The sequence below is a fragment of the Bubalus bubalis genome, chromosome 24 (assembly GCF_019923935.1).
Source record: "Bubalus bubalis isolate 160015118507 breed Murrah chromosome 24, NDDB_SH_1, whole genome shotgun sequence".
NCBI lineage: Eukaryota > Metazoa > Chordata > Mammalia > Artiodactyla > Bovidae > Bubalus > Bubalus bubalis.
The window spans coordinates 32,080,449-32,099,649 of NC_059180.1; the positions used below are offsets into that span (position 1 = coordinate 32,080,449).

Genomic DNA, 19,201 nt, shown 5'->3' on the forward strand with positions numbered 1-19,201 from the left:
TTTGCAGCATGAACACACTCTGAGCTCCCAAATCTGCTTCCTGTCTGGGTGCGAAGACTAAGTGTCAGGGGAGAGCATCTTCCTCTTAGAACCCCAGCTGCCTGCTGGCTGAGACTACGCATCATTTCAGAGCTCCCAGGAGCCCTGAAGCAATCCTGCTTTGCTAAGCACACTAGTGCTAATTGCCTGCCCCTCCCTGCAGGCCAGCCTGCTGCTCTCCAGAGGGCTGTCCTGCAGGCCTGGAAGCATTGGCCTTTAGAGAAACTCCAGTTCTAGCTGCCTCAGGCTCATCACGATCCTGGTAACACCTGGAGCTTCAGAACTTTCCAAAGCCTTTTCTAGGATGGGCAGGGGACACATATGTCTTTGACCCTGGGTCTCTGTTTTAGTCTTCTTGGTAAGCCTGCAGGAAATGAGGAAGCTAAGGCAGATGAACTCAGGAATACAAAGCAGAAAGGCTGGGCTCAAGTCAACTGAGAGTTTGTGGGCTTTAAGGACAGCGTGGAGAGTGTTAGATGTCAGTGCCCTCTCCCCTGTGCAATGATAGAGCATCCCTAAGTCCCAGGTTGCTATTGATCCAGCTCAACTGTGATTACTGATTCTCTCTCTCTTTTTAAAAAAATATATTTATTTATTTGGCTGCACTGAGTCTTAGTTGGTGCACATGGGATCTCCGATCTCTCCTGTGGCTTGTGAGATCTTTAGTTGCAGCATATGGGAACCTAGTTCCCTGACCCAGGACCCCCTACATTGGGAGCGTGGAATCTTAGCCACTAGACCACCAGGGAAGTCCCTGATTAGTGGTCTCTTTAACTGATAAGTGTCCTGGTTTGGATGAGAAATTCTATAATCATGCTATGCACGGGCTGCACTTTGCGAAAGCTACAGCTAACTACCGAGCAGCTTCTGATACAGACCAGAGAGAAGCATTAGCAAGACACGCCATGAAGTGAGAGATGCGGAGCAGAGTGGAGAGTCTGTGTCTATTTTTGTGCAGAGCAAGAGGCAGCGCGTGTGTGTGTGATTGAGTACACATGTACACACGTGTGTACACACGTGTATATACACATGTATGTACACATGTACGCACAAGTACACAGAGACTCATATCTGTAGGCCCACACTGTCTCTGGAAGATGCACAGATGCAGGCACGGTGGTTGCCTTTGAGGGAGGCTGTGAGACCAGGAAGGGGAATGAAACTTATATTTTTCATTGTCTTTATTCATTTATTCAGTAGCTGCTTATTAAGTACCTACAGTATGCCAGGAAGACAGCTCAGTGGAAGAGATAGGCATACAGAATTCTCTCCTTTTGGAAGAGAATGGGAGAGATCATAAAATACATAAGCAAATTGTGATGCTAGGTGAATGTAAGCACTGTACGAAAAGGGAATTGATGAGCTAGATACAGGGGTCTGGACTATGAGAAAAAGGGTCTGAAAGTTGGCTTCAGTTTTTTATTTAATCATTTGGCTGCACTGACTCTTAGTTGTGGCATGTAGGATCTTGTTCCCTGACCAGGGATTGAACCTGGGCCCCCAGCATTGGGAGCATGGGGTCTTAGCCACTGGACTGCCAGGAAAATCCCTTCAGTTTTAAATAGGCTTACAGGGTAGGCCTGACTGAGGAGATAACCTTTAGCAAAGACATAAAGAATGTGCAGAAGAGAGCTATGTGAGTCTCTGGGGGAAGGGTATTGCAGGTAAAGGGCACAGCACATACAAAGGTCCTGGGGCAGGAATGTGCACAGGGTTTCAGAAGCACAGCCTGAGGCCCCGTGTGGTTGGACCAGCATAGGAGAAGGGACGGAAAGTAAGAGGAGAGACCATGTAAGGCTTTGCCAAAGAGTAATCAGAGGACACTGATTTGTGACTGTTGTCAAGGAACAAAGGCAAAAACAGGATTTACAAGAGATAGAAGACCCTGATGCTGGAAAGGATTGAGGGCAGGAGGAGAAGGGGACAACAGAGGAGGAGATGGTTGGATGGCATCACCGATTCGATGGACATGAGTCTGAGCAAGCTCCAAGAGACAGTAAAGCCTGGGGAAGCCTGGCGTGCGGCAGTCCATGGGGTCACAAAGAGTCGGACACGGCTGAGTGACTGAACAACAGCATAAAGCAGCGGACAGTCTGGGAACGGTGAGGCCGTTGTTTCATCTTTTGGATAATCAGATGAGCTGGCAGCCAGCAGAGAGGTCTGTAGGATGGGTCTACAGTCGGCACAGCCATCAAAGTTGATAGCTGCAGCTGCTATGGGTTCTCTGGACAAACCTCAATCGTGGAGACATGGAGTATGTTTGGGGTCATCTGTGTCTTACCTGCCGGGGTCCTCCCTTGTGCTGTTTGCTTTGTCTGGCCAGGGCTGTGTGGCTGACTTCCAGAGCTAGTCTGGCTTCTTGTTGTTGTTTTTAAAATATTTATTTGTGTGTTTGTTTATTCAGCTGCATCAGGTCTTAGTTGCAGCGTGTGGGCTCTCGAGTTGTGGCTCATGTGCTTAGTGGCCCCGCAACATGTGGGCTCTTAGTTCCCCGACAGGATCGAGCCCATGTCCCCTGCATCAGGAGGTGGATTCTTGACCACTGGACCTTGTTGACCTTTGCAAGGACTTTGGCTTTTAGCCCGAGGAAGATAGGCATGGCATCATCTCCCGCGCGTGGAAGTGCTCCCCCTGGCCACCACGGCAGGAGCCAGGAGAGCGGGGAGAAGGTTCTCACAGCAACACAGGCGTGATGAGCAGGCTCAAGCCGGGGCAGTGGTGGAGGTGGCCAAAGTGGTTAGATTCCAGAATATTCTGCAGGGAGAGCTGGCCAAGAGTCCCTGACAGATTGAAAGGGGGGCAGGGAGGAAGAGTCATTCATACTTTGTCTGAATTTGAATAGGGATTACCCATTCCCTGGTGGCTCAGAAGGTAAAGAATCTGCCTGTAAAGTGGGAGACCTGGGTTTGATCCCTGGGTCAGGAAGATGCCCTGGGGGAAGAAATGGCAACCCACTCCAGTAGTCTTGCCTGGAGAATCCCATGGACAGAGGAGCCTGGCGGGCTACAGTTTATGTGGTCGCAAAAGAGTTGGACATGACTGAGTGACTGACACTTTCATTTTCACTTACCTATTGTAAGCAATTTTGTAAGAAATTTGAGAAGGATCAGCCCAGAAGCACATTAACCTGGCTCCATCTCCTGCCCTCTGTCCAGTCCTGGTTCTTGCGGTCAGGGTGGGGCCTGTTAGCCATACCCTTCCCCACAAGTGATCTGGGACCTTTCCAGGGCCAGAGCAACCTGTGGCCAGCAGTGGGCGGCGAGGCCCAGCGGTTTGAGGCCCAGCTGGAGGTCAAACTGGTGACATCGGGCAGCCCTGTGGTCCTCGCCGGAAACCTCAGCCGGCAGGCAGGCAGCCGGTTGGCCTTCTCTGTGTCACTGAGCAACTTGCTGGGTGATGAGGCCCGCGTGTCAGGTAGGAGGAGGGTGGTGGCCCTCCCTGCCACCTTTTCTTAGTGACCAGGCTTCGGGAGAGGAGGGGAGGGCTGAGTACCCCACTCGTAGTCCCCATCACCCCAACTCCCAATATTCACATTCCACTTAAGGAAAACCCAGACCTTATATCTGCTTGCAGCCTCTGCCTCAGTCCCCAATGTGCTCAACTGGCCCCATGAACCATAAACCAGCACCTTTTGGACTGTCTGGGTTCCGACCCACATGACGTGTTACAGGATATGTAAAAACACGTTTTGCGTTTTTGACCCAAATTGCATGGGGTGCTGTTTGGATCTTGAATACACAACCTGGCCTGGATACCCACCCACCTGACCAGGCGCCGGCCCTGGTGCTGAAGCTGGCGTGGAGCCCTCCCAGCGGTGCTCCTCGTGGGGTGTTCTGGGAAATTCCGAGGGAGTGATGTGAGTGGCTGGCCCTGGTGACCAGCTGGCCTGTGTATTTGTGATAGTCTTAACCATCATGGCTATTCCTGTGATCAGGCTACATGTGTAGCAGAAACAAGTTTCAGAAAGTGAAATTTACCTAACGACCCTTGACACACTGTCATTTCTTATCTGTCTGATCCCGTTTTGTCTTATTCTACTTTATTTAAAACCTTTTGGTCTGGACCCACAAAAGTGATTTTTGGGGTTGCCAGCTGGACAGTGAAAATGCTATCAGCGGCCCTGATGTCAGCGGTCCTTGGTAGAGACTCAGACATTGGTTCTACCAGGACCCCCTGGGCTGCTCCCCCATCCTTTCCTCACCTGGCACCCTGGGGTTGAGGGCCAGTCCCTGGGGCACGGCTCATGACCACACTGTACCTGCCCTCTCTCCACCCGCTCTCCCCACAGCGCTGCTGGAGAAGAAGGTGAAGGACGGGCTGCAGGTGGTGTCCCTGGGTGGTGAGCTCTTTGTGCCGGGGCTCGTGGGGCTGCGTGCCCTGGGCCAGCTGCAGCGGCTGGGCCACCTCTGGACCAGCTACCTGAGGATCAAGTATGGCCTCCGGGGTATGCCTGTGTGCTGGTGGGGGGCGAGCTGGGGAGTGGCTGGACTTGTGCCCTTTCCTGGGGCGGTGGCTCCGAGGGCTTAGGTGCCAATGTCACCTGGGGTGTTTTGGCCTTACCGTATAGCTCCTTAGCTAAAGAGTCACTCTATTAGTTTTGAATGGAGCTAAGTCCCTGCCCGTTAAAACAAGAAAAACTCTGAGTATGTGTATTGGTGCATTGCTTAGTTGCTCATTCGTGTCTGACTCTTTGTGGCCCCATAAAGTGTAGCCCACCAGGCTCCTTTTTCCATGGAGATTCTCTAGGCAAGGATATTGGAGTGGGTTGCCATGCCCTTCTCCAGGGGATCTTCCCAACCCAGGCACTGAGCCCAGGTCTCCCGCATTGCAGGTGGATTCTTTACCGTCTGAGCCACCTGGGAAGCCCTGAGTGTGTTGGGGTAGGGCATAAATCAGTCTCTTAAAACCTCCAGTTGGCAGATTCCAATGAGTGACGTTAGTTGAGGCAGCTCCAGAGGGCTGACTGAAGCAGGGCTGTGCCGGATGCTCCTCTGCTCAGAATGAGGATGGAGGGCTGCCTGGCAGAGGAAGGGCAAGGGTCTCTGGGTTGCCCCGCACAGGTCAGGCCAAGCAGCTGGCTCAGGAGTGCAGCACCAGCCAGAAGCTGTGGGCAGAGAGCGGCTCAGAGGCCGCCTACAAGCTGGAGCTGAACCACAAACTCCACTGCACGCAGATCCCAGCTTTCAGTCACAAGGTGGGTGCTTGAGCCAGTTCAGGGGGTCTGGAGAGAGCCCCCAGGGTCAGGGAAGTGGTGGGTGAGCACCCTGAACCCAGCCTCAGAGAGCTCAGTTGCTCAAGGTCATGTATGGGGATGGATCACGGATTGGAACTTGGGTCTCATCTCCCCTCTGGTTCAGCTGGTGTTTATTGAACACCTGCTCTATGCCCAACCCTGGGGGAGAGCTGTGCTCAGGGCAGCCCCTGGTCTCTGTCATCCCATTGCTGGGTGCGGGGCCAGAGAGCAAGAGACATGGACCAAATCAAGTGAATTATAAATGCCATGGATGATAAACAGGGCAGAGACTGAACGAACACAGGGGAGTCTAATTTGGACGGGGCTGCAGGAAAGGCTTCTTTGGTGGAAATGTATTTTACTTTTTAAGTAAAAAAGTGAGATAGTTCTGTTCCCATGGAAGTGTGCTATAGCCAGAGGGAACAGTAAGTGCAAAGATCCTGGGTCTGAAGGGCAAATGGAGGGCTTAAGGAACTGGCAGTTCACCAGAGTGATAAGGGGCAAGCCAAAGGGAGAAGTGGCTATTTCTTGGTTAATTTACTTTGTTTCCAGTTTGCCTCTCCCTCTGACCTACTGCTTCCACAAAGGCGGGGCTTCTGGCTCCTTCCTTCCTGGCTATCTAGTGCGCAATGAAGCACTTACCTGGTACCTGAGGGAAAATGTGTCCAATAATTGAATGAATGAATGAGCCTGTGTTACCTCAACCTGTGGTTCAGAGGCAGGAGGAAGCAGAAGGGTGCCAGGAGCCCCCAGGTGGGGAACCCTGATCCTTGAGATTCAGTCCAGGGAACCAGAGGCTGCTGTGGGAGAGTGGAGCAGGGGGAGGTCTTGGGCTCATATGAAGATCAGGAGTCATCTTCCCATGGTGGACTGGCTCTTTCTACTCCTTATCAGGGCATGGATAAGGCTTGGGTTGGGGCCTTCTAGGTTCTTACCTCGGGATAGAGGGTGCCAGAAATATAGTCATGAAAGTAAATCATATTCGAATGCAAAATTTTATAAAATCAAAATCAGTGCAAAAAAAAAAAAAAATCCACACCTATTACAGAATTCTCTCCCCAAATAAGCAAGCCTTGCATCTCGGGATGGGTGGCAGCGAGGAGACTCAGGACTGGGTACACAAGGCTTCCTCGGGGGTCTCCCTGGGCGGGTGTGTCCCCAGGTCCAGCTGCAGCAGGACGAAGGCTCGGGCCACCTGCGCTGGGAGCTGGAGGCGAGCTACGGGAAGCACTGGGATGACAGCCGCAACAGGAGGCGCCTCCGCATCCTCCACACCTTCCAGAATGACTCGGGCCCAGCCCTGAGCAGTCACTTCCTGGAGGTGAGTCGCACCCCCGCAGGGCCGGTCCCTGGAGCTCAGCATGCACATGGCAGCAGGTTCTCAGTTACACGGACGCAGGAGCTAAAACTCAGGCCCAGAGATCTTCCCTTTGGCATCTCCGGCCCCCATGTCCCTGGGGAAGTTAAACATTTGCTGGTGTGCCTTGCGGCGGTTTGCAAGGGGGCTTGGGAAATGCAGATTTCCAGCTGTAAAAATGCATTTTGGAAATGGTTCACTTGCAGGGTTTCCTGGAAGGTGCGCTCTTTTTGGAAAATCAGGAGTAACTTGAGAGCCTAGCCTCTGAACATGCTCTTACAAGGCACATGTTATCTTTCTGAGTTTCTTTTTCAGTTGTTTTTTTAAAATGTTTCAGTTCAGTTCAGTCGCTCAGCCGTGTCCGACTCTTTGCGACCCCATGAATCGCAGCACACCAGGCCTCCTCCTGTGGTCAAATATACATTACATAAAGGCTTCCCTGGTGGCTCAGATGGTAAAGAATCTGCCTGCAGTGCAGGAGACCCTGTTTCGATATCTGGACTAGGAAGATCCCCTGGAGAAGGAAATGGCAACCCACTCCAGTATTCTTGCCTGGAGAATTCCATGGACAGAGGAGCCTGGTGAGCTACAGTCCATGGGGTCGCAAAGAGTTGGACACCACTGAGAGACTAACACACACACACAACATGAAATTGACCATGTCCACCATTTTTAGGTGTACAATTCAGCAGTGTTAAGCTCATTCATATTGTTGTGTGGCCGTTACCATGGTCCATCTTTTTCATCTTATAGAACTGAAACTCTGGACCCATTAAGTAGTATCTTTCCACCCCTCTCCCCCAGCCCCTGGCAACCACCATTCTATTAACTGTCTCTCTGAATTTTACGACTCTAGGTACCTCATGTAAGTGGGATCCTATAGTATCTGCCTTGTCGTGACTGGCCTGTTTCGCTAAGCATAATGTCCTCAAGGTTTATAAGTCTGAATGAAATTCCATTGTATGGATGGACCCCATTTTGCTGATCCATTCATTCCATCAGTGGACACTTGGCTTCAAATACCTATTTGAGTCCCTGCTTTCCAATCTTTGGGGGTATATACCCTGAAGTAGAATTTCTGGATCATGCAATAATCCTACTTTTAACATTTTGAGAAACTGTCATAGTGATTTCCATAGCAGTCGCACCATTTTACCACCCTACCATCCATGTACAAGGATTCCAGGTCCTCCACATCCTCACCAATGCTTCTTTCTGGGCTTTGTTTTTTTTTTAATGGTAGTCATCTTAATGGGTGTGAGGGTCTCATAGATTAGATTTGCATTTCCCTAGTGATTGATGATGTTGAGCATCTTTTCATGGGCTTATTAGCTGTTTAATTATCATCTTTAGAGAAATGTCTTTTCAAATCCTTTAGTCCTTTTGAATCAGGTCGTTTTTGTTTATTTTGTTGTTGTTGCTGTAGTTCTTAATGTATCCTGGATACTAAACCCTTATCAGATGTATGGTTTGCAAATATTTTCTCCCATTCCATGGGTTGCCTTTTCACTCTATAAATAGCAATCTTTGTTGCACAAAAGGGTTTAATTTTTACATAGTTCAGCATGTTTATTTTCACTTTTGTTGCCTGTGTTTTAGGTGTCATGTTCAATAAATCAATTGCCAAATCCAGTCTCATGAAGCTTTTCAATCACGTGTTTTCTTCTAAGAGTTTTATAGTTAGGTCTTTGATCCATTTTGAGCTAAACTCTGTGTATGGCGTAAGATAAGGGTCCAACTTCTTTCTTTTGCATCAAATACCCAGTTTTTCCAGCACCATTTGTTGAAAAGCTTGTCCTTTCCCCCAACCGTAAATGTGTGAGCTGATTTCTGGGCAATCTATTTTATTCCATTGGGTTGTATGTCTGTCTTTTAGGTCACAAAATACTGTTTTGATTATTGTAGCTTCGTGAGACCTCCCATTGTGTTCTTCTTTTTCAAAATTGTTTTGGCTATTTGGAGTTCCCTTGAGATTCAATATGGATTTTAAGATGGACTTTTCTATTTCTACCAAAAAAAAAAATACCATTGAGATTTTGATAAGGCTTGTATTAAGTCTATAGATTGTTAGACTTAGATTGTTAGTCTATAGATTGTTGAATCTTAGCCATATTAAGTCTTCCAGTCTACAAACAGAGGATGCCTTTCCATTTATTTGTCTTTTCTAATTTCTAATTTCAGCAGTTTTGTAGCTTTCAGTGCCTCCCTGCTTAACTTCATTCCTAAGTATTAAGCTGATTTTAAATGATACCAATACTCCTTGAATAAATTCTTGTTAAAAAAAATACAACATTTAAAATAAGGCTCAAATTCCCTTTCACAGTTATCATCCCAGTTCCTGGTCCCCTCCTCAGCTGCCTGGAGAAAGCCATAATTATGGTCTGCATCACTGGAAAGGAGACCTTTCTCTATATATTTGCTCTGTGACCCTGTTACGCACACTTAGTTTTGTTTGGGACGTCATGCTGTGCTTTCTTTAGCAGTGGATCTTAGAGGACGTCCCTTGTTGTCTTATAGAAGTCCACTCCATCTTTTTCAAATACCTGCATCATGTTGCATATGCTTCTGTCCTGCATTTTATTAGGCCGTTTCCCTCTTGGTGGTTTCTAAGAGTGCATTCCTGAACATCTTTGGGCTTGCCTCCCTGGGCACATGTGTCGGGGGTCTCTGGGGCAGATGTCACAATGTAGAATTTCTGGAAATTTGGGCCTTTTTCATTTGCTGGCTTTATGTCAATTTGCCCTCCAAAATGTCTAGACCCATCACCTGCCTCCCAGCTATGCCCAACAGGAGCAATTTCCATTTCTCCCCAGTACTTTTAGCACCTGAAAAATATTGCTGACGTGGGTGGAAACGGTATCGCGTTGTTTGAATTTGCATTTCCTGATGACTTAAGGCTGGGAGACACTGTTTTGTGTATTTATTCTACCATTGTATTACCCTTTCTATGAACTGATTTTTCATATTGTTTGACATTTGGAAAAAATTAGTATACTTGGCTTTTGGTTGGTAGGAGTTCTATATATAATTGCAGTTTATACATCATATTAATGTTCTAAATTGGAAAAGTTTCTTATTTCTGGAAAACATCTGGCCCCCAGGGTTTTAGTGAAGTGATTAAGAGATTTATGGCAGCATTTCTGCAAGCCTTCCAAAGTATGGCAGATGCCATGTGAGGTTCTGGGGAGACAAGAATCAATAAAGTAATCTTTATCTTTAAGAAGCTGACAGTGAGTAGAAGAGGGAAAGGCAGAGTGGTCAGTGATGAGTCATAAAGTATCACCAGACCATGTGTCAGGAGCTTTGTATTATCTCATTTAACCCTTGTGCGGCAAGTATTATCTGTTCTCACTTTATAGAAGAGAAATGGTGTAACAGACTTGTATGAGGTCTCTCAGCTACTTTATGGCAGAACTGGGATTCAAAGTCCAGTCTGCCTCAGGCTTTTCACCTCTTGACTGGACTGGATTGTGCCAGAACTAATTTACTATAAAATAATTGACTAAATGATCAGTCAAGAGAAAACACTTCCCAGTTCATTCTATGCAACCAGTATTATTCTGATGCCCAAACGAGACAAAAACATCATAAGAAAAACTAGAGACCATTATCTCTTATAAATACAGATGCAAAATCCTCAAGAAAACTCTACCAAAACTCCACTGAGCAATCTATAAAAAGAATTACACAATATGACCAAGTAAGATTTATCCCAGGAATGCAAGATTGGCTTAACATTTGAATATCCATCAATGTAATATATCATGTTAATAGAATGAAGGACAAAAGCCACACGATCATTTCAAAAGATGCAGAAAAGTATCTGGCACAACACCCCAGCAGTCTAGCAGTGGAAGGGCACTTCCTCAACCTGATAAAGGCCATTTGTGACAAACCCACAGCTAACGTCATACTTAATGGTGAGAGGCTAAATGCTTTCCCCCTAAGATCAGGGAAAAGATACGATGTCTACTTTTCACCACTTCTTTTTAACATTATACTGGAGGTTCTATCTAGGACATTTAGGCCAAAAAGAAATAAAAAAGAAAAGAGTAAAGAAAGGCATTTAGATTGGAAAATAAGTAAAATTATTTCTATTTACAGATGACATGATCTTGTACATGTGTTGTAGTCAGTCGCTCAGTAATGCCTGACTCTGCAACCCCGTGGACTGTAGCCCACCAGGCTCCTCTGTCCATGGAATTTTCCAGGCAAGAATACTACAGTGGGTTGCCATTTCCTTCTCCAGGGGATCTTCCCTACCCAGGGATCGAACCCATGTCTCTTGTGTCTCCTGCATTGGCAGGTGGATTCTTTATCACTAGCGCCACCTGGGAAGCCCAATCTTGTATATATTAAAGAAGACCCTAATGAACTCACCTTCCTCAGTGATCAATGCAAGGAAATAGAGGAAAACAATAGAATGGGAAAGACTAGAGATTTCTTCAAGAAAATTACAGATACCAAGGGAACATTTCATGCAAAGATGGGCACAATAAAGAACAGAAATGGTATGGACCTTAACAGAAGCAGAAGATATTAAGAAGAGGTGGCAAGAATACACAGAAGAACTATACAAAAAAGAGCTTCATGACCCAGATAACCACGATGGTGTGATCACTCACCTAAAGCCAGACATCCTGGAATGTGAAGTCAAATGGGCCTTAGGAAGCATCACTACAAACAAAGCTGGTGGAGGTGATGGAATTCCAGTTGAGCTATTTCAAATCCTAAAAGATGATGCTGTGAAAGTGCTGCACTCAATATGCCAGCAAATTTGGAAAACTCAGCAGTGGCCACAGGACTGGAAAAGGTCAGTTTTCATTCCAATCCCAAAGAAAGGCAATGCCAAAGAACATTCAAACTACCGCACAATTGCACTCATCTCACACACTAGTAAAGTAATGCTCAAAATTCTCCAAGCCAGGCTTTAACAGTACATGAACCAAGAACTTCCAGATGTTCAAGCTGGCAGAGAACACTAGCTTTGTTCATAGTGATGCTTCCTAAGGACCACTTGACTTCGCATTCCAGGATGTCTGGCTCTAGGTGAGTGATTATGGTGACAATATGTAACCATCATGATTATCTGGGTCGTGAAGATCTTTTTTGTACAGTTCTTCTGTGTATTCTTGCTACCTCTTCTTAATATCTTCTGCTTCTGTTAGAAAAGGCAGAGGAACCAGAGATCAAATTGCCAACTCCATTGGATCATAGAAAAAGCAAGAGAGTTCCAGAGGAACATCTATTTCTGCCTTACTGACTACACCAAAGCCTTTGACTGTGTGGATCACAACGAATTGTGGAAAATTCTGAAAGAGATGGGAATACCAGACCACCTGACCTGCCTCTTGAGAAATCTGTATGCAGGTCAAGAAGCAACAGTTAGGACTGGACATGAAACAACAGACTGGTTCCAAATCGGGAAAGGAGTACGTCAAGGCTGCATATTGTCACCCTGCTTATTTAACTTTTATGCAGAGTGCATCATGCGAAATGCTGGGCTGGATGAAGCACAAGCTGGAATTGATTGCCGGGAGAAATATCAATAACTTCAGATATGCAGATGACACCACCCTTATGGCAGAAAGCAAAGAGAAACTAAAGAGCCTCTTGATGAAAGTGAAAGAGGAGAGTGAAAAAGTTGGCTTAAAACTCAGCATTCAGAAAACGAAGATCATGGCATCCGGTCCCCTCACTTCATGGCAAATAGAAGGGAAACAATGGAAACGGTGAGAGACTTTATTTGGGGGGGGGGCTCCAAAATCACTGCAGATGGTGACTGCAGCCATGAAATTAAAAGACGCTTGCTCCTTGGAAAGAAAGCTATGATCAACCTAGACAGCATATTAAAAAGCAGAGACATTACTTTGCCAACAAAGGTCCATCTAGTTAAAGCTGTGGTTTTTCCAGTAGTCATGTATGGATGTGAGAGTTGGACTACAAAGAAAGCTGAGCGCCGAAGAATTGATGCTTTTGAACTGTGGTGTTGGAGTAGATTCTTGAGAGTCCCTTGCAAGGAGATCAAACCAGTCTATCCTCAAGGAGATCATTCCTGAATATTCATTGGAAGGACTGATGCTGAAGCTGAAACTCCAATATTTTGGCCACCTGATGCAAAGAACTGACTCACTAGCAAAGACCCTGATGCTGGGAAAGACTGAAGGCAGGAGGAGAAGGGGATAACATAGGATGGGATGGTTGGATGGCATCACGGACTCAATGGACATGAGTTTGAGTAAGCTCTGGGAGTGGGTGATGGACAGGGAAGCCTGGTGTGCTGCAGTCCATGGAGTCTCACAGAGTCAGACACAACTGAGCAAATGAACTGAATGAACTCACCAAAAAAAAAAAAAAAAGTCTATTAGTGCTCATAAATGAGTTTTTCAAAGTTGCAGGATATAGAATTAATATACAAAAATTAGTTGTGTTTCTCTACACTAGCAATGAAAAACCTGAGAAATTAAAATAATTTCATTTACACTAGCGTAAAAAGAATAATACTTAGGAATAAATTTAACAAAAGAATATGAAATGAATACTCTCAAAAACTACAAAACATTGTTGAAAGAAACTAAAGGAGGGGGAGGCGGGTGGGAGGGGGGTTCAGCATGGGGAACACATGTACGCCCATGGCTGATTTATGCGAATGCATGGCAAGAACCACCACAATATTGTAAAGTAATTAACCTCCAATTAAAATAAATAAATTAAAAAAACTAAAGAAAACCCAAATAAATGGGAGGGTATCTCATGTACTTGAATTGAAATATTTAATGTGAAGTTTACAAGACTTCCTAAATTGATCTGCAGATTCAACAATCTCTTTCTCTCCCTATCAAAACCTGCACTATCTTTTTAATAGCTGATCCTAAAATTCATAGGGAATTTCAAGGGACCCAGGGTAGGTAAGACAGTCTTGAAAAAGAACAAACTTGGAGGATTCACTCTTCCCAATTTCAAAACTCTCTACAAAGTTACAGTAATTAAGAGTATTATGGTAGTGGCATAAGGATAGAGATACAGACCAATAGAATAGAACCTGGAATTCAAAAATAAGCCCTTGTACTTAACAGTTAGTTGATCTTCGACAAGGGTGCCAAGGTAATTGTAGAGGGGAAAGAACAATCTTTTCAACAAATGGTGTGGGACAACTGAATAGTCATGTTTAAGAATATAAAGTTGGACACTTACTTCATATCGTATATAAAAACTAACTCAAATAGGTTATAGACCTAAATACAAGAGATATGAAACTCTTAGGAAAAAAACGTAAGAGGAAATCTTCATTACCTTGGATTTCTGAGATACAACCCCAACAGTATAACAACAAAAATACACTGGATTTCATCAAACTTAAAAACCTGGCACTTCCTTGAAGGTCCAGTGGTTAAGAATCCATCTTTCAATGCAGGGGATGGGGGTTCAATCCCTGATCAGGGAAATACGATCCCATTTGCCGCAGGGCAGCTAAGCCCACGTGCCACAACTACAGAGGCCCACAGGCTATAACGAAGACCCAGTGCAGCCAAAAATAAGTAAATAAAAATTTAAAAAACAACAGAAAACCCCCCCCCCCCAAATTTGTCTTCAAAGAACACCGTCACGAAAGTGAAGTAACAACCCACAGAATGGAAGAAAACATCTGCAAATCGTATATCTGATAGAGGCTTTGTATCCAGAATAGATAAAAAACACTTACAACTCAACATGAAAACGACAAAGGATTTGAATAGATATTTCTCCAAAGAAGGTACACAAGTGGCCAATAGATATGTGAAAAGCTGCTTAAGCGAATTAGTCATTAGAGAAATTAGAATCAAAACCGCAGAGAGATGCTACCATTAGCAGGGGGCACTCAATTGCTCGGTTGTGTCTGACTCTTTTTAGCCCCATGGAGTGTAGCTCCTCTGTCCATGGAATTTTCTGGGCAAGAAGACTGGAGTGGGGTGCTGTTTCCTACTCCAAGGGATCTCGACCCAGGCATTGAACCCACGTCTCTTGAGTCTTGTGCTTTGGCAGCTTGATTCTTTGGCCACTAGCATCATCTGGGAAGCCAGCCCACCATTAGAATAGCTGAAATGAAAAAAGAAAGAAACTAACAAGTGTTCGTGAAATTAGGACTCATATTGGTGGCATCATAAAATGGTGTGATTGTTTAGAAAAAAAGAGTTTTATGTTTCTTTAAAATATTAAACACAGAGTTACTGTATGACCCAACAATTCTACCCCTAGGTACTCAGGAGAATTGAAAACTTATATCCACACAAAACTTGTACGTGAACATTTATACCAGCTTTATTCATAATAACCCCAAAGCAGAAACAACCCAAATGTTCATCAGTGAATAAGTTGACAAATATATTTATCCATACAATAGAATATCATTCAGTAATAAGAATGAAGTTCTGGGGTGGAATGGATTTGGAGGTGGGAAGAAGGTTCAAGGGAGAGGAGACGTATGTGTATCTATGGCTGATTCATGTTGATGTATGACAAACCAGCACAACATTGTAAAGTAATTATCCTCCAATTAAAATAAGTAGAATTTAAATAGAAAAAAAATGAAATTCTGACACATGCTACAACGTGGATGAACCTTGAAAGCATCATGCCGTGTTAAAGAAGCCTGACACCAAAGGCCACATACTATATGACTCTGTTTGTAAGAAATGTCCAGAAGAGGTAAATTAATAGAAACAGAAGGTAGGTTTCTGGAGTGTATGGGAAGGAGGCAATGAGGAGTGACTGCTAAGGGGTGCAGGGTTTCTTTTGGGGGTGGGCTGGGGCAGTTCCTGGTAGCCAGGGAGCTCAGGCTGCAGTGGAGAGCCAGTGGAATGTTCTAGGTTGGAAGCAGCCTCGTGGTTAGCACCAGATCTGATTAGCGTCGTGGGTGTGGGTCTCCAGTTTGTGCTGCAGGTACTGGAGAGGCAGGTGGATTACCGAATGCAGCTGCACCACCTGAGCCTCCGCCATCCCCATGTGGAGACGAGCACACACCTGAAGGTGCAGTACAACGGGCGGCTGCCCTTCGTGGCGGGCTTGCAGTGGAAGGACACGTCCCGGGCCACCCTGTGGAAGTGGGAAGGTGAGTGGCCTCTACGGGATGTCCTTGGCTAGTGGTCTTCACTCAAGTCGTGCCCACTGTCTGCAACAGCCTTCCCTTTGGTCTGCCTGGCTATCTCCAGACTCAGGGCTTTAATGTGTTGCAGGAAACACACACACATATCCCGGTTTCTTACCCTTACTAACAGCTCTACATTACAGGGCCTACTTCTCCGACCTTATCTCACCCTACTTTCCCCATGCCCATCACCCTGCAACCCTACTGGCCTCTTTCTGTTCCCCAGACATACCTCAGGGCCTTTGCACTTGCTATTTCTTCTCCTTGGAACACTGTCTCCCCTTTAAAAAGATGGATGTACCATAGTTTATCTTTGAATTAATTTTTTTTATTGAAGAAATACATAGTTTGAAAAGTGAATTAGACTATGACATGGAAATTGTTGAAGGTGGGTGAATGTTACATGGCGATCTCATCATAGTCTCTGTATTTATGTACAGTTGAAAATTTTTTTAAAGTTAAAGTTATAACAAACAGTCATTTTCTGCTTCATGTCTTCCTATCCCAAATTTTTCTTGAAATGGCAATCACTGTAAATTCTTTTTACTATTTCTTATCAGACCTTCCATCTGTTAATCACACTTACTTCTTGCTTTTTCTCTTTTAGGCGTTTTTATTCTCCATGTATTTCTTATTATAGAGGATGAGAATTTAACTTGCACCATCCCTTTTAAAATATGTATTTCCCTCTCTTCCCCCCAAACAGTTACAGTTTCTTAATATTCAGTGTTGATATAATTGTGTCCCTCACAGCTGAGACACGTGGTATACTAGAATTCTAACTTTTCGTTTTTCCTGGAGCTATAATAGCCTTTCCCTCCTGTTTGATTAATTTTCTATTTTCCTCCTATGATTATTCCTAGAATTTTTAGCAACAGTGCAAAACTCTTCTCCAGAGGGTCACACACTTCAGATTACATGTCAGCTTCGATTGGTTCTCATAGTTTTCTTGTCGACACTTCCTGGAACCACTGCTGCTCCAGGATAGACCAGCTGTGTCCTGGGGCATCCCCCCACCATCATTCAGGGAGTGCCTTCCACTTCTCTGGGCCACAGTCCCTGCTTCTTGCACTCATGTTCGTTCTTGCTTTACTCTGCACTCATGTTCTTTCTTGCTTTACTCTTTTGTTCCAATGGAGCACATCCTCCAGTAGCTTCTTGAGAGAGGATACATGGAAAGTGTATTCGTTAGCTAGGGCTGTGTTAACCAATTACCACAAGCTGGGTGGCTTAAAACAACAAATTTATTCTCTTACAGTCTCCAAGACTAGAATTCTGAAAATGAGGTGTCAGTAGGGCCATGTTCTCTCTGTGACCCTGGGTCGAATCCTTCCTGCCTCTTCCTAGCTTCTGGTGGTGGCTATTAGTGCTTGATGTTCCTTGGTTGGAACAATGAGTTACATTAGAGTTACATTGCTCTAATCTCTGCCTGCAGGAGACACAAGTTCGATCTGTGGGTTGGGAAGATCCCCTGGAGAAGGAAATGGCAACCCAACTTCCCAACTGCAGTATTCTTGGCTGAAAACCCCCATGGACAGAGAGCCTGGTGGGCTACAGTCCATGGGGTTGCAAAGAATCGGACATGACTTAGTGACTAAACAACAACAACAGTCTCTGCCTCTGTTGTTACATGGTTCTGTGTGTGTGTGTGTGTGTAAACTTATCTCTTCATATAAAGACACCAGTCATGTCAGACTTCGGGCCTCCCCTATGCCGTTGAGTGTCTGTGAACCCTCAGTGTGTCCAACTCTTTGTGACCCTATGGACTATAGCCCACCAGGCTCCTCTGTCCATGGGATTTTTCAGGCAAGGATACTGCAGTGGGGTGCCATTTCCTCCTCCAGGGGATCTTCCATCACTGAGCCACCTGGGACTCTGGTATGATCTCATCTTAACTAATTTTATCTGCAATGACTCCATTCCCAAATAAGGTCACATTTTGAGGTACCCGGGGTTGACACAATTCAGCCTGTAACAGGATGTAAACATTTTGAAACCCTGAATGTTTTAACTGTCTTCATTTGATTTGGCTGAATAGAGAACTCTAGGTTGGAAATGATTGCCCTTTGAGATTTCAAAGACATCGCTCCACTGTCTATGTGAATCAGTTGAGAGGTCTGGTGCTATTTCTGATCCATCATCCTTTGTCTGTGACCCTTTTTTCTCTCTCTGGAAGCTTTTAGGAGCTTCTCTTTATTCCTGAAAGTGAAAGTAGCTCAGTCATGTCTGACTCTTTGCCACCCCATGGACTAGTCCATGGAATTCTCCAGGTCAGAATACTGGAGTGGGTAGCCTTTCCCTTCTCCAGTGGATCTTCCTGACCCAGGAATAGAACTGAGGTCTCCTGCATTGCAGGCAGATTCTTTACCAACTGAGCTATGAGGGAAGCCCTTATTCCTCATATCTTTAAATCTTATGATGATGAGCCTTGGTTTGTATCTATCTTCATTCACTGTGCTAAGGACTTGGCATATAACCCTGCAATGTGGAGACCCACCATTTGGGTCTTGGGAGTTTTGTTGTACAGTTTCTTTGGTAATTTCTTTCTGTGTTCTGGAATTCCTGTTGGTCAGATAGATGTTGGTCCTCAGAAACTAAACCTCTGACTTTCTCTTTTCTCTCGTTTGTTCCATCTCTTTGTCCTCTTGTTCTGTTCTGAGGGCTGATTTCCCCTGCTTCGTCCACCAGCCCTCCTGCTGACCTTTTTAGTTTTGTTTAGCTTGTATTCCCAAGAGCAGTTTTGTGTTCCTGCAAGTTCTTCATGAATGCATTATCTTCTCTGTGAACGTAAGTTATAGAATTGAGGGGCTTTGATCTGTTCCCCCTGAGTTTCTTTTTTCTTTATGTTTCTGAAGTTCCTTTTAGTAGCTTTCCCCACATGCCAGGTAAGAGTAGGGTATGTGCTTTTGTTTAAGAGTCAGTAACTTGGAACTTGTTTGGAAGGAGGCTCTGTGGGAGGGGGAGAGTGTGTGTGCTCTTTAAAAAAAAATCATTTTGTTGAAGTATAGTTGAGTTACAATGTTCTATTAATTTCTGCTGTACAGCAAAGTGATCCCGTTTTATATATATATACAATTTTTCTATTCTTTTCTATTATGGCTTATCATAGGATATTGAATATTATTCCCTGTGCTATACAGTAGGATCTTGTTGTTTATCCATTCCATATATAATAGTTTCCATCTGTTAATCCCAAACTCCCAATCCATCCCTCCCCTTGTTAACTATAAGTCTGTTCTCTACGTCTATGAGTCTTTTTCATAGATCAGATCATTTGTGTCATATTTTAGATTCCATGTCTAAGTAATATTACATGGTATTTATCTTTCTCACTTGCTTCATTTAGGGTGATAATCTCTAGTTGCATTCATGTAGCTGCAAATGGAATTATTTCATTCTTTTTCGTGGCTGAGTGGTATTTCATTTGTATATATGTATGTAAATCGAT

At 44.9% G+C, this 19,201-nt stretch overlaps 1 protein-coding gene across 3 annotated transcripts in view; it reads left to right on the plus strand.

Moving 5' to 3' along the window:
• LOC102408196 overlaps window positions 1–19,201 on the plus strand; it is a 181,301-nt gene that overhangs the window by 77,257 nt on the left and 84,843 nt on the right. For all 3 annotated transcript variants that reach the window (XM_045164286.1, XM_045164285.1, XM_045164287.1), the window contains exons 24-28: window positions 3,267–3,453; window positions 4,328–4,483; window positions 5,100–5,233; window positions 6,435–6,593; window positions 15,537–15,717. In XM_045164286.1, coding sequence (XP_045020221.1) covers window positions 3,267–3,453; window positions 4,328–4,483; window positions 5,100–5,233; window positions 6,435–6,593; window positions 15,537–15,717 — 817 coding nt within the window. The remainder of the gene's footprint in view (window positions 1–3,266; window positions 3,454–4,327; window positions 4,484–5,099; window positions 5,234–6,434; window positions 6,594–15,536; window positions 15,718–19,201) is intronic.